The sequence below is a fragment of the Podarcis vaucheri genome (assembly GCF_965113315.1).
Source record: "Podarcis vaucheri genome assembly, chromosome: 2".
NCBI lineage: Eukaryota > Metazoa > Chordata > Lepidosauria > Squamata > Lacertidae > Podarcis > Podarcis vaucheri.
Genome location: NC_138760.1, coordinates 93,187,604 through 93,213,393, shown reverse-complemented (window position 1 = coordinate 93,213,393; position 25,790 = coordinate 93,187,604). Strand labels below are relative to the sequence as shown.

Below are 25,790 nucleotides of genomic sequence, written 5' to 3'. Positions count from 1 at the left end.
TGAATGTCTGTACTGTGAATTTTCTTTTTAAAGAGTTGGATTCATGTGTTTGTGTCACAAAATGTTAGCTGAACCAGAAAAAGTTGGCTGTATCAGCTCTTCCAAAATGATTTCCCTTGTGGCCAATGGAAAGAGAAAACATTTCCTTAACAAATCCTGGTGCTCTTTCCAAAGCCCAAACCACTTAGCTCTCCCTCTTGAGATGTTTGAGCACTAGGTTATTTACAGGTCCTTGTGGGGCTACTACTGCCATGCCCACAGCCGCTGCTGTTGCCAAGAACAAATGGCAAGCGCCTGCTAGGGAACACAGGGATTTGAAAGCTCACTGCCACCTGCAGTATTGGCAGCTTCCGCACAAGAGATAACAATTGTGCCAACAAAGCTGTTGATCCAACACAGGCTGTCATAGCACAGGGCAGATTTTGTTTTGAAAATATTCTCCAACTTTATATTTCCCGCAGTGCAACTCTTCAGGTTGTACCCTACATAGTGGCAGGGAATAATCATCACATGCCACCGCCAGATGAAATACAGCAGGATTTTTTATTGTCTTTGATTAAAGCTAGTATTTGCTAGAAGAGCACAACAGTTTGATCCTCAGCAGTTTCCTTACTGAGTTGAAAGATCTCCTTTTCGGATCATTACTGTTGCACCATGTTGTTGAGGAAGGATTGGCCTTCTTTGCTAACCACACCGCATCCCCAAGCACCTTCTTCTACGTGCTCCTGAAATTATTTCCAAAGATAGAAAAAGGCACTTCATAAAATTCAGCAGCTTGCCACAAGAACAATATAAATCTCAATGGGAGCCAAGTATATAAATGAATAACATGCAAACCTGTGGCATAGCACTTGCTTGCCAAGTGGGAAGTTTAAAAGGCTTTCCCCAGTTAAACACAGAAGCAATTGCTGGCTTTGGTTCACTGCAGGGAACGGAGAACAAGAGCTTCAATAATACTTCAAGCAGTTTAAATGAGCACTAGGAAGCAATGCTGTAAGACGTTCCCCCACCTTCCACCTCCATATATATCGCAAGACAAAAGAAACTTAGTTTCCAATACTGCCAGTTTGCTTGGCAAAGCATGGAGATAGTCTATGCATGGCAGATGCCTCCTGAGAATGACACCTACCCAGACCCTACACCTACCCTTGAGCTCATTGGTCACCTGGGCTTAATTGGCTGGGGGGGGCAGTTTCCATTGGAAAAATAATGTGGAGATTGACTCTCCACTGTTCCTTGATAGCTGCTTTGAAGAGGAATTTAATGGAGAGTTTAAGATCTGCAATCTCTCATGTGTCTTATCATTAAAGACATAACACATTATTCTGCACAGTGCTATTAATATCAGTTAGGTACAAGTGTTTGCACAGTATAACAGCTACTTCAAAATAGACACGTTTTAAGAAGGATATTGACAAACTGGAACGTGTGCAGAGGAGGGCAACCAGTATGATCAAGGGTCTGGAAACCAAGCCTTATGGTGAACGGTTGAGGGAGATGGGTAGGTTTACCCTGGGGAAAAAGGAGACTGAGAGGAGATATGATAGCCATCTTCAAATATCTCGAGGGCTGTCATGTGGAAGATGGAGCAAGCTTCTTTTCTCCTGCTCTGGGGGGTAGGGCTCAAAGCAATGGCTTCAAATTACAAGAAAGGAGATTCTGACTAAACATCAAGAAAACCTTTCTGACAGTAAGAGCTGTGGAATGGTCTCCCTTGGGAATTGGTGGACTCTCTTTCCTTGGAGGCTTCTAAGCAGAAGTTGGATGGCCATCAGTCATGGATGCTTTAGCTGAGATTCCTGCATTGCAGGGGGCTGGATTAGATGACCCTTGGGGTCCCTTTCGACTCTACAATTCTATGATTCTATGCGCCGTATAAATTAAACATGCAGTAAGGCACTGTAGGTGCATCTGACTTGAAGGGGGAAATATCTTCCCATTCCTTCTAAAAATAGCAAATCTGTCTGACCCAGATTATGCAAGTATAGCACATGAAACAATCTCCCTTCCATTCTTCCATTGTACTCCAGTACCAGGCTCCCATCAGTCCTGACTTGGAGCTTCAGAAGCAAGGAGTTTCAAACCACAGAGAGAAAAATATTCCATTCATAACATTTCTTTAATGTTTTAAATCAAAGAATCATGGCTTTTCTATATTTAGATGCCTCTACCAATGACAGCCTTAACTCTTCTCTATATCCAGTGAGTTACTATGGAAAGGGTTGCAGGCATATCTGACCTGATTCCATTTTTGACTCTTTCATTTCCTCACAACTAGAGATGGGGGAGAAATTCATTCCAGTTTGCATTTAAAGGCCGGCCAACCGAATTCATACTTTCTGAAACAATATGTGAATGGAAACACAGCCATCCTTCAAAATTCACCCTTCTCTGAATTTTGCAATGCAGTTCTCTAGTAATGTGTATAGAATGCATATACAAGGCTAATGTGTGCATAATAATACATACATTTGTTTTATCGTGTTTTTAATACAGTCGTATATTGGAAGTCAAACAGAATCCATTCCAGAAGTCTGTTTGACTTCCAAAACATTCGGAAACCAAATCATGCCCACATCAGACGTTTGGCTTCCAAAAATAGTTTGCAAACTGGAACAGTCACTTCCGGGTTTGCGGCATTCGGGAGTCAAAACGTTCAAGAACTAAGCTGTTCAAAAACCAAGGTACGATTGTATTCTGTTGGGAATCGCCCAGAGTGGCTGGGGAAACCCAGCCAGATGGGCAGGGTATAAATAATAATAAGAATTATTTATTATTATTTACAAATATGCATTATATTTGCAAAAATGTATATATTCATGAAAACTACATAAAAAGGGGTCTATTGAGGGAAATGTCCTGATGAATTTTCATGAGGATTAAAAACGAAACATGGCAGAGTGTTGTAGAAATGTGGAGAACTGAAGCAGAGATTGGGGAAATGAAAAACTGAGAGAAACTAGAATTAAGGTTTGTCCATCCCTGTTTACAATTCTATTTAATTTGGGTTGAAGGTGACTCATTTACCTGCATGTGGTGCTGACTGTGATATTTTTATTTTACTGTTCAATTTCAGTAACGTTGCGTCAATAGCAGTCAGAGCAGTCTTCAGTCCTGTTCAGTTTGTCACATTGACACATTCTCCCTAGGTGTGAGCTTGCCAACCCACACATGCATGGAGTAATGAGCTCCTGTTTGTGAGGTAAACACCGTTCATCCCTTCACTTAATATCTTCCCCGGGCACAATTTTGCTAACATATGGCTCTGTTAATACAATCTGAAAGTGGAAAATACAAACAGGCAGCTATTAGGAATAATACATGAGGGTGGCATGACCACAGTCTGGGAAAGTCGTTTGTTCTCCATTGTAGCAATGGAGGACCTCTTGCCTTGCCTTCCAAAACAAATTGGCAGTGAACGCAAGCAGCAATAATGCAGGTGGAAGATAAGGCTTGCTTCAGGAAGCTCAGCTGTTTCCTTGGAAAGAGCCGCTGAGTCTTGTACATGGATTTGTGGATTGAGCAAACATACTGTACCATTTAATTATTAAAGGAGAGCAACACCGACGTCTGCCGCTTTCTCAGAATAGCAGCATGCATTTTTCAAGCTGAATTCACAGTGTTGCTTTCTACCTCATAAGCTCTTTTGCCTCACATGGAAAGGCCTTTAATATCACAACCCATGTAATGGGCTGTTTAGTGAATGGTCCTGGGAAGGGTGCCTTAGAGAAGGGTGTGCTCTGATTTTGTTAGATAGATCAAACTACACATTCAGATATCTCTCTGATGTTTAGTTTCAAAATGCCTTGACTGCCCTGCATTTGAGAAGAGATGAAGGAGTCATAGAACTTATAAAGACATGTTTAGATGACATTGGGCATCTCTAGACTGATGTGTGCACTATATGTTTTGAAATGGTTTAAGTGAAGAAATTGAATGGCTATAGTAGTAGTTGACAAGGTGAAGAGGGGATTTAAAAGGATTTAAAAGTGCGACATAATTTGCAGATAGCTACTTCAGAGCTTTCTCATAATCTGTTGAGTTTCATTCATATATCGAACGAAGATAAGTGTCCAAATAATAATGCCCAATATATATTGCTGAATATGGATTATGATCCCATTGAATTTCTCTGTGCTGCAAATGGATGTGCACATTCTTCTTTTCATCGTTACTTTACTTCCTCCACCTTGTTGGAAACATTTCAAACACCAGCCCTGATGAATGAAAATGGATCTTCTTGCAAAATTGTGTTTTAATATACTTCATTCAATTGCTGCCCTATTGTGCGTACAAAGGCAGCTCTTTCTTTAAATGAACTATGAAAGGGATGCATATGGGCCTGGAGGCGAGGCCTATTATTGTGTCATTTCATGACAACGTTCTGGGGACTATGTGATCTCTCCTCTTTTTTTGTAGGGAATAGCCTTCCAGCATGGGAAAGAGTTTCTGGTTTAATAGCAGAGAGCTTGTGAAATTCTAGGTCATTTCCAAGCTTTATGGCACATATTCTGCTTATGACTTGGGAGTTTTGATGAGAGTCTGACCCTCTTTAGTAACTGTTGTAAAATAAAAGTGGAGTGTGAATATGTAAACAGGAGACTGCATTCCTTTACTTTGGAAATCATATTCAGGGCACATTGTAAAATAATTGTGAGTAATCACAGATGTCTGAAAGGCAAATTTATAAAATGTATGTATTTCATTCCGCATGGTCTTCTTAAAATCAATTAAAATATAACATTGAAGTAACGCTGAGGCTGTAAACTTGGGTCCGCTTACTTCTGCAAAAATCTATTGATTTCCTTTAGTAAAGCTTTAGTCTGAATAATTGTGTTTGGGAATGAGGCCTTGATCAAATAGACCATACAGCAGCCGTTTACGCCCTATAACCCACAGGGGAGCATTTAGGTGTGCCTTTGATAGACATTCTTGGGAAATGAGAAAGATATAAAGGATACAGCTGAAACAACTAAAGAGTGGCTTGGATGCTAAGAGGGTCAGCCAGATGCTGTTTTGTGTTGTGCTAAATGTAGAGTACTTTAAAAAGAGGTGATAAAAATATAATGTGGAAGCCATAGGTCAGTGGTAGAATACATGCATTGCATGCAGAAAGCCACCTGTTCCTGGCATCTTCAGTTGACAAAACAATTTGAGAAAGCCCCTTGGTTGAGCTTTTAGCAGTTGCAGAAAATAGTATTGAAGGAGCAGGCAGATCATATCGTCCATAATGCAATAGAACGGTTTGAATTGTAATTAATGGTAGAACTCAAAGTCACCCATGACCTTTCATCCAATGTCTCACTCCTGGTCTGCAGCGTGACTTGGGCTGATAGGTAATACAAGGAGCATTGGCTTCATTTTGATTGTTTGTGCTTCGAAGGCAAGGGGAAAAAAGCAGATTCTATGGTATTTATTTTTTAGGTGAATTGCCCGCTCTGTCCTGTGGGTTCGCAGCAACTTTTTTCCCCAAACACAAACATTTCTGTGCCCTTCTCAGAAGATGCATGCTAAAGCTTATCTCTCAATTGTCCCAATAAAACTCAGACACCCCCCTATTTTGTGAGCACAGTGCCCATTTTGGGTGCCACGATCTCACCCCGAACAAAGTGTGAGAGCATGGACCTTTAATAAATGTGTCTTTTGAGGCCACAATCTCGTGCAGGTCAAGTGACTTGTGTGGGAGGGTGGCCCCGGAAGACACTTGTGGGTACAAAAAGATGGGTACAAAACCAGAGAACACTGGTACCTTGGGTTAAGAACTTAATTCATTCCAGAGGTCAGTTCTTAACCTGAAACTGTTCTTAACCTGAGGTACCACTTTAGCTAATGGGGCCTCCCGCTGCCGCCACACCGCCAGCGCACTATTTCTGTTCTCATCCTGAAGCAAAGTTCTTAACCTGAGGTACTATTTCTGGGTTAGCTGAGTCTGTAAGCTGAAGTGTCTGTAACCCAAGGTACCTCTGTACTGTAATTCAGAGTGCTTCCAATAAAGGAGCAACAACAAAATCAGCAGAGGATAGTGGAAACCATTGCATAAGGCAATTGTTATTAGGACGGGTGAGACTGTATGTTCTTGTGAGCACTGGCTTCAGCGGCGGTGAGGTTACCTTGGACAGTTTCATGCCAGGCTCAGGCTGGAGACTTCATTAGAGCAGAACTCAGACCTTGCTTCATCTGCACTCACCCTTAAAGGTAAAGGGACCCCTGACCATTAGATCCAGTCATGACCGACTCTGGGGTTGCAGCGCTCATCTCGCTTTACTGGCTGAGGGAGCCGGCGTACAGCTTCCGGGTCATGTGGCCAGCATGACTAAGCCACTTCTGGCGAACCAGAGCAGCGCATGGAAATGCCATTTACCTTCCCGCTAGAGTGGTACCTATTTATCTACTTGCACTTTGATGTGCTTTTGAACTGCTAGGTTGGGAGGAGCAGAGACTGAGCAACGGGAGCTCACCCCATCGCGGGGATTCAAACCACCCACCTTCTAATCAGCAAGTCCTAGGCTCTGTGGTTTAACCCACAGCGCCACCTGCTTCCCAGCACTCATCCTTAGACTAGCCTTAAATAGCATTCAGCACTGCCTTGTAGCTAGCGTCTCTGAGAGGTGCCTCTTCACTGAAAGGGCCCCAGCCTGTGTTAGCAGTCATTGACTCAGGCGAAGAGGGGGCTCCAGTAAGATTTCTGAGTCAGAAGCAAAGCATCCTTAGACCAGAGGCCTAAGGCCCAACAGGCTCCCTGCAGAAGTTCTCCCAGATAGTTAGGTGCTACTTAGGTGGGACCTGAGGTCCCTCACCTCTTTAAATCCATAGCATCATCCCCTGAAGAAGGGAAGTCAAACCCTTGGGGCAGGACAGCCAATTAGAACTAGCCATTTTGAAATAAAGTAAATTAATCCAGGCAGTTGTGCCAACATAAGTAGAATTCATCATGACATTTGCCACATATGTATTCCTGATTCTAATGACCAGGCAAATAAATTGCTTTTTGTTTTGTTCCCATGCTATCTTTACAAATAGATGGGATGGTGTGGAGTTTTAGTGGAGCTCCCATGTTTTTTGATCTGAATAATATAATTGAATAATAATCTAAAATTCACTTTTCTTTTTCCTGGAACCACAATGGCTTATACTGTATGATTCACAGGAGTATCTCACTATAGAAGTGATATTACAGCTCTTTCTAAATGTAGCTGTTGAAATGTTATCTCTTACAAAGGGAAAGCCCAGACCTACGCTCTATTTGCATCACATTTCATATCTAAAAATAGGAGCTAAGTGTGTCCCGTAGGGCTTGTAACGCGCCTTCCTCTTCTTAGTGAGTAGGGAGTAGCTGCAAGTTTGAATGAGAGCCAAATGGTCACTGAATCCTAGAATTGGTGAGTTGAAAGGAACCCTGACATTTTGTACTCCTTCCCCTAAACTAGCGCTCTCCACATGTTTCGGACTATATCTCCCCATTAGCCAATGGTCATCATAGCTGTTGTATCCAAATCATCTGGAAGGCACCAGGGTGGGAAAAGCTGCCCTAGGCTAATCCTGTGCCGCAAGGCAGAACCATTCATCCACTTATCAGCTCAGCTTGGAGTAGAGGTCTGGATAGCCATCTGTTGGGGGGTGTTGCTCTAGCTCAGGCTTCCTCAACCTCGGCCCCCCAGATGTTTTTGGCCTACAACTCCCATGATCTCTAGCTAGCAGGACCATTGGTCAGGAATGCTGGAAATTGTAGTCTCAAAACATCTGGAGGGCTGAGGTTGAGGAAGCCTGCTCTAGCTCATGGGTAGGCAAACTAAGGCCCGGGGGCCAGATCCGGCCCAATCACCTTCTAAATCCAGCCTGCGGACAATCCGGGAATCAGTGTGTTTTTACATGAGTAGAATGTGTCCTTTTATTTAAAATGCATTGCTGGGTCATTTGCGGGCCATAGGAATTTGTTCTTCTTCTTTTCAAAATATAGTCCGGCCCCTCACATGGTCTGAGGAACAGTGGACCGGCCTCCTGCTGAAAAAGTTTGCTGATCCCTGCTGTAGCTCTTCATTTGTTGCATTAAACAGAGGGTAGAGCTAGATGGCTTACAAGACACACGTCTGTCCAACTCTATGATTCTGGCCCTTGGCTGCTCCAAGGTCAGATCAGATATTACACCCCCAAGTGGAGGAAGGCAATAATAAGTAATCAAAATGGAGCCTTGCCAAATGGATGGAATTTGTGACATTTGTATGTCATGCCCATCATGTAAAGCATACCAATAACAGTACTGTACATCCCTGGCAGGGACTGTGAGTTAATTTATGGGCTTGCAGATGTTTTGCCTGCTGTACAAAAGGCCACCATGTGCAAGAGTTATTTTTTGTTTGGATTTTTTTATAACCTTGGGTCACATGTATGTGAATTTTAAATTAGTCCTTACATGCCATCTTTCAAATTAAACATTCACAAATATTTCTTTAACATTTCCTTAACCCTTTGAGTTTGGGTGGCAGGACCCTGCTGTTTCATAAGTCTCACCCTTGGATTCACTTCTTCAAAGGCCTCTGGTTTATAAATAGAAGTGACAATAATTCACTGCCTGCCAATAAGGATATCAGGATTTTATAATGTGACAGATACCTTCATTGAATGGCAGTGGGAACTGCTGGAGAGCCATGGTATATATTTACGGCCCATGTATAGAACCAGATTTTTGTGTCTGGCTAAGTCTGGATAGCGTTGGCAATTTTACACTTCTTCCGTGTTTGTACACTGGATTGCAATGAATTCAGCTCATAGCTCTTTCATATTTTTGCCTTTTGCCAGCTGCACAGCGATGCTTCAGTCCACTTTTAGCTAGTCAGCAATGTTATCCTGTTCTGAAAAGTGGGGCACAGAGCTGTTAAGAATGACTGGCTGATGGATAAACTAACTTTACAAAACGATTTACACCACTGGGGCTGCAGAAAAATGTCCTTTCATTTTTTATTGAGACTGAGGGTTTTGAGATGGTTTGATCTCTCCTTGAAAGTACTACATGAGATTCACCCCTGATGAAGCATAATCATGTTTTAAACACTTTGGGCAAGTAAATTGGCTTCTGGCCACCTTGGAGATATTATCATATTTTGTTCTGACCCTTGCTTCCTCTGCTGCCAGCTTGATCTCTGGCCAACTGGATTTGCAAGTTTTCAGCAAATCCCAAAAAGTGTGACCAGGTCTCCTAGCTGGTTAATTATCGGAGAATCACTGTTTCATTTTGCCGGTTTATAGTGATCTGACTTGGTCTTCACCATTTGGCTGCCTTAGGCAAGTCCCATCCTGAGCCATTGTCTCTTATTTAGGGCAGAGTTGCACAGTTACGTTTTATGACATCACATGGTAATTTCAACCCATGAAGGGTATTATAAAGTGAGCCCCTACTGCCAGTTGAAACTACAGAAACATTTTATAGATGGGCTGCTTAACTCTCTTACTCCTTACTCTTCACCAGCTGATGAGCAGAGCAACCCAAACACCAAGCTTGTTGAGCTACACCCATCTCTCCTGATAAACTGGTTGTGTGTGCTGGGGCTGATGGGAATTGTAGTCCAAAACATCTGCAGGGCACCAGATTGAGCAGGACTGATTTTAATAATAATTAACCCCATGGCAAAACTGTGAGACATAACCTTCATATTTCTCGGATCAAATCCTCACATCTTCAGGTGCCTTGTTTGCAGTGGCTTTTATCATACACGTTCTTAGTCATATTCAACTAAGTTTTACTCAGAGTAGATCTATTCAATTTAATGGTCTTAACATAGCCATGTTTATCGATTTCAGTGGGTCTACTCTCAATAAAACTTAGTCAAATGCCCTCCCTTTTCCTTATTTGCTGAGAACTTTACAGTGAAATGGAGAGCTCTTTCCAGTATTTTAAAGTGTGGTTTTTATAGGGAGACGCATGTGGATAAAAATAACCCTACAGTTGCTAATGACTATGTTAATATCTTAGACTCTAGGACTTAGAAAGGATTCTTAGAATGATAGGGTGTCTGCGATATATATATATATAACTAATTTGAGGGACAGAGACAGAAATGTGGAGTAGCGATTTCACATTCACCTAGCCTGAGTGGCACAAATAACAGCTAAACACAATTCTGAGGAATTATTGAGAAGGGGGAATGTTCCCCGTCTCCCTTCCCCTCTTCCCAGCTCCTTCCCTCTCACTCCTTTCTGCCAGAACATGAAGCACAACTCCATTTCACAGTAATCATAAATTAATTTAAAGCCAGCAGCCCCTCACGGAGCCAGGCAGAGGTGTTGAGGGAGAAGCTATAGAGAGAGAGCTATGTGAGGCAGGCATTGGGAAGACTGCGATCCAGGGAAGATGTTTGCTGTTTCCCTGAAGTGCCGGCTTGGCGTGGTGAGACGCCGGAACAAAGGTACTGCCGGGGTCCTGGCGGGGGCAGGGGGGGGGCTTAGGGTAGCATCTTTCTCAGAGACATTCTCTAAAGGGGAGGCAAGCAGAAAGGTGGAGCGATTTCTAGTTTAGATGCTTTACTTTTGGGTTGGCCAGACAAGAGGAAAACTAGGCTGCATACCTTCAAGCTGCTATGTGTTTGGGGATGGGGGATGGGGAAGCTCATTTCCCCCACACTCGTGATAATGCAATTATGGGGGAGGGTTTTTTGGAACTTTTCAAAAAAAAAACCCTTCTCTTAATTGCCAGCTGCCGATGCATAAGCTGTAATGAAATATTTCCATACATCTCTACTTGAAATTTCCTACAGATAGGTTCTTAGTGCACCTTGCTGGGTACGGGATGGACAGTTCCATCCTTTGTTTCACAAGATCGCAAAGTTGTTTGACAATTATGTTCTTGGAAGGTTGGGCTGAGAGAAGAGAGACTGCAGGGTGGGAGTGGGGGTGAAGATGAATCACAGGTTACAGGGGAGATGCTTCCAGTAATCATAGGATAAATCTATTGCGAGGCTGAAACCCATTAATAAAGTCAAAGAATTATTGGCACAAATTCACTTCCCATCACCTACAGCATCCCGCTACACAAAATTAATCAAGTTTTATCCATGGAGTGCAAGACTGCCAGTGCTGGTTGCAGAGCTTTTAATTTCAAAAGTATTTGGGTGGCGGGGGGGGGGGGAGAGAGAGAGACTGATTTCAGAACTTTACTGCTGTGGCAAAGCTCTCTCCCCTCCTTTTGTTTTCTTCTGATATGATTCTTGTGTACTCTTGTGCTGACCCTTGATCGGTGGGGTTGTGATGAAAGGGGAGCACTGCAGAATGCAAAATGTAATAAAATGGAGAGAGAAAACGAATGTAAAAATTTGGATTTGTTTAGCAATGTTAGACATTAATGTGATCCCCAGTACCAGGCATATCTAAGTGTATGTCATTTATTGCTAGGGATGGAGCAGAAAATGGATTCAGTTTGCTTTTAAAGGGGAACCCACCTAATTCGCACTTTTTGGAAAATAATAATAATATGTGAACTGTAGAGCTATCTTTTAAAATCCATACTTCTCTGAATTTTGCAACACAGTTCCAAAGCAGAGTAATACAAAAATACATGTACAAGGGGGTTAAGTGTGTGTAAAAATGGACATATTTGTTAGAATATCATGCAAAGGTGCATTATATTAGAGAATATTGCTTTGCAAAAATAAGTTAGGCAAAATTGCACACAGCAACACACACACGCGTATATATAGAAAAAAAATGCACAAAAATGCTGATGAATTTTCATGATGACTTTAAAAAAATGTAAACTGATGTAGAAATGTGGAGAACTGAACTTCAGATTGGAAAAATGGAAAAGAGAGGGAAAACAAAAATTGGCATAACATATAGGTATAGAAAGGACTAAAGCACATACACAAAAAAGTTATGGACCTTTTATAGAATAATGATTGTCACAGTCTAGATGTAGGTTGGGTATTACTGATTTTCTTAAAGAAACAAGCTCAGGTTCTTTTGCTTGGGTATGTCAAGCCTTCATGCTTGAGGGAGACAGCTTGGATACTGCTTGAAACTCATTCAGAAGAATAGCAAGCTCCGAACTTCAATAGGATAAAGAGAGTCTGATATCAGCTCTGCATGTTAAGACTCAAGCATGTTTATGTTTCTAAAGTGAAAATTGTCCCAATTGTGTCTGGAACTTGTGTTTCCCAAGATGGTTTCTTCCAAGGTCTTAAATGTATAGAAGCTACTTGTGGTGGCAGCTTAGTGGTAAGAGAAAGGCAATGTGCCCAAGTTCAAAGGCACTTTGAGACTTTCCGGATTCCAATCTTATTATTTCTGCTGGTAAAATTTTCAGTCCCACTCCCACTCATGGGGGCAGTAAATGGTGCACTTTTTGCCCTTCACAAAGTCCCAAGGAAAAAAATCCTTAGCTGAGAACAGCACAGGAGTCTGACGATGAGAACCACCAAATCTCCCCCTGAATTGAACAGCAGTAAAAGGAGAATAGCTCAAACTGGGCCATTGATCACTGCATGCAAGTGAAGGCATTTTAGCATCATGCTTTGGAGTGGTGCTCCTTTGTATGTTTTCTGTCATTCCTGATGTACCCGTTAGGAAGAGAAAGGCAAGCCTGCTCTTTCGGTTCCAAATCTTATTCATTGTCTAACGCAAACATCTATCTCCCCTCTCCTCCCGCTCAGGATTCCTGCACTTCAAGGAAAGGATTTTAAAATAAAACACTTAAATTCTGGTTATCTTTTCCTGTACTACAATAACTGGAATATATTTGCAATCATTCTGCTAAAAGCAGTGGGCACCTTTCATGGTTCACACACAGTTCCCTGCTCTATAGAAATTAGTTTTGAACTGAAATGGGGAGAGGTAAATTCCATGAACATTCCTTACCTCTGTGAAACATGCCCACCACACCTTTTACAATTTCCACTGTGAAACGGTGTGAAATTGTTCACACAGGGCTGAGCGTTAGGAGAGAAATTATATTGGTAATGGGGCTCATAAACCTCCCTCCAATTCAGCTGTACATATATGCCTTGTTGAGGAGAGATGAGAGTCAGATGGGGCTTGTCAACCTGGGAAGGTAGCTCATCTAGGAGGGAAGGCAAACTCTGGGAGAAGAAAAGGCTAAGGAGTAAACCAGGAGTCAGCAAACTTTTTCAGCAGGGGGCTGGTCCACTGTCCCTCAGAAGTGTGGGGGGGCAGACTATATTTTGGAAAAAGAAAAAGAAAAAATTCCTATGCCCCACAAATAACCCAGAGATGCATTTTAAATAAAAGGACACATTCTACTCATGTAAAAACACGCTGGTTCCCAGACCATCCACAGGCCTGATTTAGAAGGTGATTGGGCCGGATCTGGCCCCCGGGCCTTAGTTTGCCTACCCATGGAGTAAACCCTACACAAATCCTGACGGAGTCTAAGGTTCCCCTACTTGTATCATATAATTTCCAGCAGCATATTTACTGATGCCAGTAAAAATCAACTTCTTTACTGTAGTGTGGGATCAGAAATCAGGTGGCCGAAAATTGTTGGTTTGCATATGCATCCCCATTTATGTGGCAGAGAACCACTAAATGCATACAAAAATTGAAAACTTGTGCCTCTTAGATGAATGTGCAAATCTACTCAGATGGGTCTTAAAAATAAAATAAAATACAGTTTTCTGCATTATCTGAAAGAGTTTGCCTGGCTTTGTCTAATATATTTAACATTGATGTGGATCACCTACATTTATTAGTGACAGCTTTAAATATGGGCATTAATCCAGTGCTAAATTTTGCTACTTTGATCAAGGATTAAATTGAGCTGGAATTGGGTTTCAAATGAAGTGCTAGGAAGGGAGAAAGGATAACTATTATCCAACTTCTGCATATTTAGCAATCGGATACTCAATTAAATACTTGCAAAAAAATGTCATTATCACTATTTTTTATAAACTCCCTCTTCTCACAATCAAATGTTTCATTTAATGTGTGGCATTTGAGGCTGGCAACTGAGGTGATCTGCAAGAACGCATGAAGTCTTCGGGGTTTTCTCCCCGATCCATAAATATCCTCTTCTTTACATACTTCCGCCCTTGGTATCTCTTGTGTTGTACAAGCCCGGAAGAGACATCTGTCAGTTGACATATAAAAAAAGCAAACCAAGAAGCCAATCATACGATGCTTCCAAGAACTAAATCTGTGCAACTAGGAAGAGAAACAAAGTTGTACAGAGGAATGTATATAAGCAAAAGAATCAAAATATATCTGCAATCCATCACAAGATGTTTGCAAATGTTTGTCACAGTCTAAAAAAACCAGACACTTGTGCATAAGGGGCCTTCAGTTTGGTTACACACGGCTGATGCACATAAAGCTGTGCATCCACATCACAGTGCTATATGCCTCATTTCCCTCACTTCCCTCTACAGGCAGAACTGCCTTATTGACCATTGGACCCACTATTGGTCTTGTCTGCTCAAACCACTGGAGACTGAATTCGCATGCAGGGGAAGTCCCTAAGTCACTGAGGGTTTGAGACCCACTGACTACCCTCACCTGGTTTAGCTGGCCAGTCAAAGCTGTTTCCAGAGTGTGGCCGCTGTTGCATGCTGACAGCTTCTAGGAGCCACAGGTGAGAGCTGAGTGCAGGGTGGGGGCCAAAGGTGGACACACTACCCCAGAAGGAGCACAAAGTGTCCTCCACCAGAAGTACTACCCCCAACACCCCACACACCCCTGCAAATATTAAAAAGTTTAGTTTAGCCTCATTTAATCACCCTAGATGCAATTGCCACGATGTTCATAGAAAAGATGGTGCAGATAAGCAAAGTTCCCTGGGCTCATAAATAGAGCACACTTTCTACATGCACAAGGTCCCAGGTTCAATCCCTGACATCTCCCGTTAAAAGGATTAGGTGCAGTGGCGTAGCGTGGGGGGTGCAGGGGGGGCCGGCCGCACCGGGCGCAACATCTGGGGGCTAGGGTTAGGGGGCGCAAATCCATGGGTTAGGGGGCGCAAATCCACGGGTTAGGGGCGCAAATTACTTGCCTTGCCCCGGGTGCTGACAACCCACGCTACGCCACTGATTAGGTGATCATTGATTATAGGAGATTTCTACGACTGCAGATGTATCTATCTCACACTGGTTCCATTTGACATTCTTTTAAGTTTAAATTATTGTCTCACCTAATGTGACCTGAACTCATTTGTTTTGTTTTTACTTATAGTACTCAATTTGCTCAAGTGAAAGAAATAAGGAAACAGGACGGAGTCCCTAAATTATTAACACAGTACATGTGTAAGCTTTAAAGCTACAAATGGATGCAAACTGAGAGGTGAGCAGGCAAGCTTCCTGCAGCATTAGCATAGAGATCTGGGTTAGCCCTGCAGGAGCTGATGAATCACTAACACCTTGGTCAGAAGAAGCAGAGCATGCTAAGTGATGTGTGTGTGTGTGTGTGTGTGTGTGTGTGTGTGTGTGTGTGTCTGTGTCTGTGTGTGTGTGTGTGTCCTCATTCTTACTGATGGGAAACACCCCCCCTCCAAAAACAAAATAAAAAATAAGCTGATGATTGGGGCTTGGACAGCAAAGGCACAGTACTTTGCCCACACGGTTTCATCTCAGACTGCACAGGCAATAACATACAACTAAAATACTGCTTGATTGCAAACAAACAAAACACAACCATTGCAGCATCAAGTGGATGACAATTGGGTGGGCCTGCCCACCTGTCAAAATTGACCCATAAGGGGACAGATCCAACTCCCCACCACTACTGTAAGGTACGGAACTCCTGTAATTAGGGGTAAACACATGTCATGGACGAATCTCATTCCACTCAGCTGGGATCTCCATTTTTACCCACTGAGGGTCCTGTTTAATTAATAGCCATGGGTATTGGAACTTTTTGGTGTACCTTACCCACACCCCAAAAGAGCAATCAAGGAGGGAGCAGTCTCACCCCTATGTAAACACACTGAGGCCTGTTCAGATTACATTACTGACATTAGGACTGCGGATATAAGAAGGCATCCTTTTCAGTTCTACCCTGTATTTGTTACATGCACCACTTCTTTCATTCTGCTGCAGTTCGCCTTCTGCCCAAAACTGTGTTGCTCCTATTGCTGTTAACTGCGCTGAAATCACATAAATTTCAAAATTAAATACATAAGTTACACTCTCATTATGTTATTCCACCCCATTCATTTCAATGCGAAGGAAACACAAAGCTAATATGGGGGGGGGGCTGTTACCATAATTAGTTACAGATTGTTTGGAACAGATTGATTTCTGTTCCAGACCTGGAACACATGTGCAAATACCAGCAATTTCTGCTCTCGTTTCTGTTTTCATCAGAATTCCCCAGCATCCCTAGCTGCAACACACATTCCTAGTCCACTTGGAAATGTACTGGGGTGAGAGGAGATACATTTTTTTGCTCTTCTTAATTTCTTCCACCCACCATCTCCTCAGTTGCTGTTCAGCTCTGTCTTGAGGATATGGAAAAGTTCTTGGATGGCAACTCTTAAAGCAATGTATGGCAAGCCCTACTCCCAACTCATCTAGAGTATGGTTTGTAGACAGAAAACCACCTTATCCTTTTCCCAGTTTCCACAGAATGTTTTCACTATAGTAGCCTGTATCTACATGAAGTAGCCCATCACCATTACAAATCATTGCAGTATGAAGTATAATAATTAATTAATTAATTAATTAATTATATTAATAATATTAATAATTTTATTTTTTTATTATTTATACCCTGCCCATCTGGCTAGGTTTCCCCAGCCACTCTGGGTGGCTTACAGCATATATAAAAACATAGTAAAATATCAAGCATTAAAAACTTCCCGATACAGGGCTGCCTCCAGGTCTTCTAAAAGTTGTGCAGTTCTTCATCTCCTTGACATCTGAAGGGAGTCATTATTTTATAACGCACACAGTATCGCCCATTAGATTATTCCTGAAAACTAATGCACACAACCCCACTAATTGCACTAGCTGCATTTTCTCTGCCTGACATGGGTTATTGATCAGTTCACCGTAAGAAGAATCTGAAGGTTTGCTTGTAGCAGAAACCTGAACTGTGGATTTAAGCATTAGACATCAGTAGGGATGCTACTGGGCGGCCTCTATAAATGCTGCTGTTGCTGCTCACAATAACAATATATTTACCTATAATGTTAGGCACGGCTGCAACAACAGCAGTGTATTTGCATGCAGCCTTAGGCATGGATGCAACTTGCAAGACTACACTTGGATTTATTTTAAAAAATATATAATGTCAGGCACTAACCTTATTTGCAACTGTCGGTTGTCACCAACAGAAAATGGCTGTATACATAAGCAGATCGGTTTTTACCTATAGCAGACGATGTATGTTTGTTTCATGGTTATATGGTGGGCATCAGATTTATTTATACATAGAGCAGATCCATTGAAACCCATGGATTGTCATAATTAACTCCCATGGATTTCAGTGGGTCTGCTTTTAGTTTCACTAAGTCTAGACCCATGATCTAGAAGGTTGCATTGTAGTAAATGACCGAGAAATACATAGCAATGTCTATGGGAAACTCTCTGCTCACCTTCAGGTGAGTTCCTACCACACTGGGTGGGAGGGTGAGGAATTCCAACAACTAACTGCGCTGGGAGGCCCCATCATGGTTCCCAAAGGTAGACTTGAGTGGAAACCACATCCACGAGGTCTGCTGAGGAAGCCACATCTCCCAGCTTGCTCCCTGTTAGCTCATTGGAATGGCTAAGGAAGACAGCCCCTGCTAGGCTGTGGCTGCGCAGGGCAGCAAGCCACTGCTCCCCAGCATGACACTGGAAAGCAGCAATTTATGGAAAGCAATGCAAAATCCAGGTGCCAGGTCACCTCCAACACACAATTAGACTGGGTTGTTGAAGAGGGCAGGAAGCAGGTTTCTGCTACTCCCCATCTGGGCTGCTGCATATGGGACTTGGCCACTTCCTCATCTCACCTCCTTAGTGCTAAACAAGCATTTTATTCATTTATTACATTTATGTCCTGCCTTTCCCCCAAGGAGCTGCTGCTGGCATATGTGATTCCCTCCGCCCCTTCCCATTTCATCCTGCCTGAAAGCCAGGTTAGGCTGAAAGATAGTGACTGATCCATGGTGGCCCGCTAAGTTTCATGGCATAGCAGACATTGAACCTGGATTTCAAGATATTTTGGTGGTATTCTGAGAAGGCCGGGTGGTCTAAAACAGCACCCTTCTGATTTGGATTTTTGCCCTTGAAGTCTGCAGTACTGGCAAATTTCAAATACAATTTGATTAAGAGAATATTTTGCCTAGGGAGTTAATGACTAGGTAGTACAAAGACCAAACAATTCTTTCCCAAGGACACCCCCCCCCAAGGGTTATGTGCATTATGTTTCTCTTATATTATGGGTGGGAAAGGAAAATATGTCAATCTGAAGGGATGCAAAAGCATTTCAGGTCCACTTGCTCAATAGATCAAACTCCTTAAAGCTGAGCATTTTGCCATGCCTTGCTGTCTGTCTACAATTACCTGTTTTAAAAGGCCATGTTCCACATTTGAGCTTTGACAGGCTGAGTTTGGATTTCATCTCAATTCAGAGTTCTAGCTTTAGTGCTGAACTTTCTTCTTTTTGATTTCACAAATGATCCCGAGGGTTATTTTAACCTACTTTTTATGCTGTTATGTTTCGCAGATTAATTATAAGAAGCAGGCAACTTTTGAAATACTATATAAATCAGCATTTATTTGAATGACTTACCTTCTTTAAAAAAACCAAAAACCACTATAGGCACTCTCCAAGATTCCTTGACTATCTCCCAGTTAGGACTTGGCATTTGGTTTCTAAAAGCAGAACAATTTGGCTTGTGTGGAGCAATAGCACTGGCAGACACGAAAACTGTAATATTCATCATTGGGAATAATCAGAGCAAGGAGGGAAAAACTCGGGAAGTAAGATGTCAAGGGCAGATCGTTGCCACAGGGGCAGGTTGAAGACAGATTATAAAATGGATGCCAGCAGGCTGGCTGAAGGTATAGAGGGAGGACCACCACCTCATTATAAATTGTACAGAGAAAACAGCCAATATTTGCATTCCTCAGTAGTACCCAGTTGGCCCTGGACCATCACTTAACTTCCCAGGCCAGAATAATAGGACTCCTGGCTGAAATGGCCTATAGTTCTTTCCAACAACCAGCATAGATCCTAGTTGGAGCCTCACAGAATCGAACAGAAGAAGCATTGTGGCTTAAGCCTTTAATTGGCATGCTCATAGACAAGAATTCTGCAGGCTCAGGCCAAAGCTGCGCCTCATGAAGCACACTCTTTCCCACAATGGTTCACTATATTCCTCTGGGACATGAAGGCAAGTGGCTCTCTACCTCTCTTGCCCCCAGCAACTAGAATTCAGGATTTGGATGGGGTATTTTTGTTCAGACCTGGCCATATACAGTGGTACCTCAGGTTAAGTACTTAATGCGTTCCAGAGGTCCATTCTTAACCTGAAACTGTACTTAACCTGAAGCACCACTTTAGCTAATGGGGCCTCCTGCTGCTGCCGCGTCACTGGAGCACAATTTCTGCTCTCATCCTGAAGCAAAGTTCTTAACCTGAAGCACTATTTCTGGGTTAGCGGAGTCTGTAACCTGAAGCGTATGTAACCCGAGGTACCACTATATGTCTTTACCCTGGCCATCAGTGTCTGAGATGTGTGTTTTCAGGGCCCATCCTTTTCCTGTGACTTTACTCTGTTTTAACTTTAATTCTGTATTTTAAATTGTTGTAACCCTAGGACCTGCTGGTGAAGGCTGTGTTATACTACTACTAATAAAAGCTGTAGCTGCTAAATTTTCCTGTCAGTCTGGCACACAGAGAAGACTTAGGCTGCTTTCAGATAGGCGTTTTCAAAAGACAGGCTTTTAGGAGATCTAGACAAGGACTGCCGCGTTGTCAACTTTGAGACCTAACAGAAGACTAAAGACTATCAGCTTCCAAGAGAGACTGTTGTACTCCATCACAGTGTCTCAACCTTCCCGCTCTGCCAGCAATATATCAAAGAGTAGACCTATATATTTCTTTTCAAACTAGCAGTGCTTTCTCACTCATTGATTCCAGAAGTTAATGACTTCACTTCTGCACTTCTTGCATAGCTACTCAAGTGATGATGTTTCCTTTGCCCCCATAATGAACAGCAGGAACTGTTTCACTGAATAAGGATGAATGGAAGACAGAGTTGGTTACATCCTAGGCCAATAAAATCTTCTGGATGTGTCCTAGTTTATTTGTATATGTCAGGGCTGGCCATGGACAATGGTCTGGAGAGAGCCAGGCGTCAAAAACTGGGGGAAAGGACCCAATAGGATAGGCGCTAGCTCCTAAGGGCCAAAGCACTTGGTTTTTTTTTAGGGGGCGGGCCCCCTCAATGTTCAGATGGTGTTTGGCTCCACCCCCTGGCTCCTTGCGATGCTGCACATACAATGTCAGGACGTTGCATCGGGTCCCCTCAATCCTCCTGAGAAGCTGGTGCCTCTACCCAAGAGGTAGCAGGATCAGAAAGCCAATCAGAACCCAGGACTGGAGAACAAGTCAAGACTCAGGATAAGACCAGAAATGTAAGAGATAATGGGGTTCAGGGAGCTCTTCTCACTCAGGCAAGGCTCAGCTGGAAAAGGAGGCCTTTATTTCTTCCTGTCCAGGAGAAGCTAATGGCTATCCTGGAACCCAATCAGATCTGGAAGATTCTGCTAGGAGAGGCTGCAGTTACGCAGTTTCCAACATGGGCCGGTGGTCAATAGTTCTTGACCTTTCAAGCCCCTAAACAGATTGGGATTAGGTTATTTGAGGGACCACCTGCACATCTATAAACTTGCCCAGAGCATCAAATAGATTATGGAGCTCCTGCTAGTGTGCACACAGGTTAGATTCATCAGGTTGCAAAGGGGCGTTTCTGCGGTGGCCTCATCCTTATGGAATGCCTTTCCACAGGAGGTCTGGCCACTCACAAGGCATGCCTGTCTATTTCTAAATGGGCCTTAAAGACCCGGTGTTTCAGTGGTGGCTTTATATTTTACAGTTTACAATGCAACTTATTTTACAGTTACTGTCCACCAACCACATGAAATAGTCCAACTAACTTTTGCTCAGAACAGACCCATGGAAATTAATAGAGGCTAGCCACTCATGCTTCTTAATTTCAGTGAGACTTCTCTGATTGGGACTCGCAGTGAATTCAACCCAATGTTTTCCTAGTGATTCCCAGTGGAGATTGCAACAGGCTTGGCCTTAGGACATCAAACAACAGCACAGTTCACAAGTATGCTATAGCCACATGTAATGGTGTGGCAGGAGAAGATGTCCTCAGATTCTCCCTTTGTCCTTCCCCTGAATGGAAGAGTATCATCTTCTAAAAGTGCATGCTTGCAGGATAGACCTTTGCAGTTTTATGGTGGATCGATTTGATGCATTTCTTAAAGACTTCCGGGACCAAGGAAATCTGTCCCCACTCTACCACAAAGTTTGTTAGTCACCTTGGTCCCAACATCACCTCTCAGGCTTCTCTACCTCACTGGCTTATTGTGATGGTGAAGGGAAGAAACTATATACACCACCCTGAGCTTTTGTAGGAAGTTTAGGGTGGAAATAAAATAGCTTATGGGGAACCCAGTCTGGAGGACATACCTTCCCTGAAGGGTACTGAAATTGAGCAAATTAACCGCTTTTTAAAGAAGAGCTTAAAAAGCTCTTTTTGCACTGAGTTTTCCAGAACTGGAAGGAGCTTTTCTCCTTCTTGCTTACCGGGCAAGTCCCACTCAGTGCATGGGCTCTGCGATGCTCTTGCAAGATGTCAGATGATCATGCAATAGCTCATAAGAGCATTCCAGAGCCCGCACACTGAGTGGGACTTGCCTGGTAAGCAAGGAAAAGATCATATTGTACATAATGAGAACCCTACCACCTAAGCAGACTATTCAGAACTATTACTGGGAGCCACAATATTTTCTTTTGATGAGTTTACTCCAGAAAGGAAAAGCAGAGCGAATGAATTTCTTTTTATTCCTTTGATCTGAAGTTGATAATTGTAAGCATCCATAAACATGAGAAAACTGTAGAATACCACTTATTTAAAGATGGATGTTATGAATGTGTTTTCTTTTGCAAAGCAAAACCTCCATTTGCTGTAACAACAGAAATTTTAACATTCTTTTTTTAAAAAAGAAAAAGAAATCCTGCTTCTGCCTTTTGAGGATTTTCTTAGTACTTTTCTTAATATCTTGAAAACAACCTTAGTTTCTTCTCTTGAAATCAGGCCAAGATGAGAATAAGCCGCTTTGACCTGAGAAACTCTTATGATTTTGCAGTCTTGCTGATTTCTGGAAGCAGAAAAATTAGGGAGCAGCAGAGACAGGCAGAGCGTTTATCCTAAGTAACACAATGGTGTATCAAATGTATTGGTTTCTGTAGAGTTACAAATTAACTAGTTATTTATAAATTAATTGATATATATTAGTGTCCTGACTCCCATTCTAACTGTCACAAGACCACAACAGGTTCATTAAAAGAAAATCTAGAGTTTACTAAAACAAAAATAATCTCTAATTACATACCCTAGGGCTAGTATCCTAGTGTCCTCTGTATGATCCCAGTACACATTTCTTGCTACCTTTCTCTTCAAGGCATACATAAACTTTTCATGTCTTAGGAATCCCACCTTGAACTGATTATAGGTTGGCTACCTGTAGATAAAGTCTTGGTCTACCTGCCCCTTGCCCCATCACAGGCAAAAGGATCCTTTCAATTTTCCCACCTTCGGAGAAGAGATGTGTCATCTCCCATGTACACAATGGAGTCCTCTCTGCTCAATTTAGCTGCAGAGTAGGACAAGCCAACCTAGCAGTTCGAAAGCACGTCAAAGTGCAAGTAGATAAATAGATTCCACTCTAGCAGGAAGGTAAACGGTGTTTCCGTGCACTGCTCTGGTTCGCCAGAAGCGGCGTAGTCATACTGGCCACATGACCCGGAAGCTGTATGCCGGCTCCCTCGGCCAATAAAGCGAGATGAGCGCCGCAACCCCAGAGTGGTCTGCAACTGGACCTAACAGTCAGGGGTCCCTTTACCTAGGACAGGTACAGAACGTCAACCCTATAATCCTCACCCATAGAAAAAAAATATGCATTCCCATATAATATGCAACAGTCTATAAAAGCAGAGCCCATGCAAACAGTCCATATCAGCAAAGTTTGTTTCCTCCACCCACCCTATTTTCTTACCCTCTCAAGAGCGACCTCACAATGAGTGGAGCAGCAAGGAAGAGTCCTTGTCTTCTCCCTTTAGGGAGTGGCCAGACTGGGCCCAGAGAGTGTGGCAAGCAAATGAACAAATGGAGAGATGCCAGGAGGTGGCCCCACTAGAGCAATCAATGCCACTGATGACAGAGAGGAACTGGTATAAGGCAAGAATCATGATCCTGGGGAGAATCCGTCTCCTTTTTACCTTGTAGACACTCCTCCCTCGGTGAGCATGTGCAAATCTTATCAAAAGCAGGAAGCGTAGCTGCCACTGGCATGATTGGGATCCAGCTGTTTCACGGGTTGTTGTTTTTTAGAAAATCAACGCTTGAGCACAGAGAGTGGCATTCTTGCTTGTCCATCGTTAGGTCACAGCTTACTGGGCTGGTCAAGTCTTGTATCTTTCACAAAAGTCCTTTAGGGCAATTTGCTGGGGGAAAGAAATGCAGAGCTAGCCTCAGGGACACTTGAGGGCTATAAAAATGTTTAAGTCTGTAGAGGATCATACATCAGTGTTGTGCAGAGACTCATGGCCTCAGGTCCCCTCCGTTAAAGAAGACTCGGCAATCGTCTTTCAGTAGGAATTGTGCAGGAAGTTGATACACAGATGTGTTAATAGGAGGCAGCTTTTGAAGCGCCATGTATATTGATGGAACTGTGAGCTGTTGTGATGATGATAGACACCCTCCTCTAGGAAAAAAAATCCCCATATATTGGGAAATCACTAACTTAATGCATTTGCTTATCCTTCTTGTAGGACTACCGTTTGCTAGCATAGACGTTAAGGCACTTTATTTCTCAATATGTTTGGAAAGAGTGCATCTAACCAAAGCCTTTATCACTTCCAGAAGACAGCCTTATACATCTGGCCTTTTACTTTCCCATTCCTTAGAATCCACACATCAAATACTATTTACCACATTTACCTACTATTTTTTTATTTCCTTTGGCTGTTATTTAGGATGACGTGTTCAGCTCCCTCTCTGGCACTTTGGGGACTAATTTAGCTGCACTGAGTCTCTTTTGGAGCTTAATTCCCTATTTTCAAAGAGAAACTATTTCCACTTCAGTTGAACCCTTCTTGTACTGGAGTCTTCCAGGCTGCCAGCTGTGTGAAAACTTAGGAGGGCTGCCTGTGCGCACACGCACACACGTACAGGCACACACACACTTTCCTTTTCTCAAAAGCCCCAATTATGCAAACAGATTGAGGGACTTGAAAGTAAATCAGAGAAGCTGGGGAGTTTGCAATGTAAATGATTTGCCATAAGGGACATGACCTCATTTCAATATTCGGAGGAGGGGGATGTGTACAGAAGAATCAAAACAAAACACGATGTTAGTGCAGCTTGAAAGCTGGGCATACATACCACAACCCTAAACACATTTGCTTGAAACTTAGCGCTACTGATTTCACTAGAACTTTTTTCCAAGTCCATCTGAGAGGGTGAAGGTTTATGGCATGAAACTGCCAAAAACCACCCACACAGAGAGAATGATTGGTAAAAATAATATTCTTTGTTTACCGATTGACTTAGCAGATTTATATTCCAAATCTTCAATTCAAAATGTTCCCAGAATGGCAACTATATGTAAAAATATAAAATGAAATATTTAAATATAAAATATCTAAATAATTATCAAAACTCTGGCATCAGACATTCTATTAAGTGATTAAAATGGAAACAGTCTAAGAATGATTTAAACATCACTAAAAAGCTTGAAGCTATTAACAGTCTTTTGTGACATCTAAATGGCATTGCCATAGGTGCACTGGATAAAGGCAATCAAAAGACAAGGTGCCACCACAGAGAGGCAGTCTTGCTTCCTTTTGCCAGCTGCTACACCTCCAAAGGTGGGGTGTGATAACTTCACATCAGAAGTGTAACTCAACTATAAATAGAAACTCAAAAAGTTGATCTCTTAGGTTGATGAACTCAAAGGTGGTACAGGCCACATCACCGCCATGAAATGAAAACAAGCCATCAAAATGAATGGCCCTTCAGTACCCTAACCCTAAGTATCAGCTTGGCATAAAGTTTGAACTTTTGTTTGACTTAACTTTTCACAAGAAGCTTGCCTATGTTCTCTAAGCTCACATAGGACCAACTGTGCAGGTGGGCGTATTACTGAGTCAGTTTGATTAAAGCTGGGCACCAAGAAGGACACTGACAAACTGGAACGTGTCCAGAGGAGGGCAAGTGCTTGTCACGAGACAATGTTTACATTCCACAGTCAGAGTACTGTTGGGTTTTCCCACGGGAATGGGAGACTGGATGTGACATACACTGGTTTCCTGTTTTTCACTGATCTCTCGGTGTTCTTCGTTCCGTGGAGAAGGACGGTTGCTTCTCTGCTCCCGCAGAGGCAAGATGCATGTTTGTAATTTCTCAACATTGAACTGAAAATAAAGCAACGTTAAGCATGTGGCACGTACTGCTCATCATTCCGTTGTGCAAAGGACTCTGCAATCACAACACAAAGGCCTGGAAACGATGCCTTATGAGGAACAGCTAAGGGAGCTGGGCATGTTTAGCCGGGAGAAGAGGAGGTTAA

The 25,790-nt window shown here is 42.6% G+C and overlaps 1 protein-coding gene across 5 annotated transcripts in view; it reads left to right on the top strand.

Moving 5' to 3' along the window:
* GRIP2 (glutamate receptor interacting protein 2) overlaps positions 1 to 25,790 on the top strand; it is a 388,526-nt gene that overhangs the window by 192,021 nt on the left and 170,715 nt on the right. Inside the window, exon 1 of one of the 5 annotated variants that reach the window (XM_082209302.1) lies at positions 10,316 to 10,400. The exons of the other annotated variants lie outside the window; for them this stretch is intronic. Within the exon in view, the coding sequence (XP_082065428.1) occupies positions 10,346 to 10,400 (55 nt within the window). The 5' untranslated portion in view covers positions 10,316 to 10,345. Of the gene's footprint in view, positions 1 to 10,315; positions 10,401 to 25,790 lie in introns of those variants that run through there. 5 annotated transcript variants of the gene reach the window in all.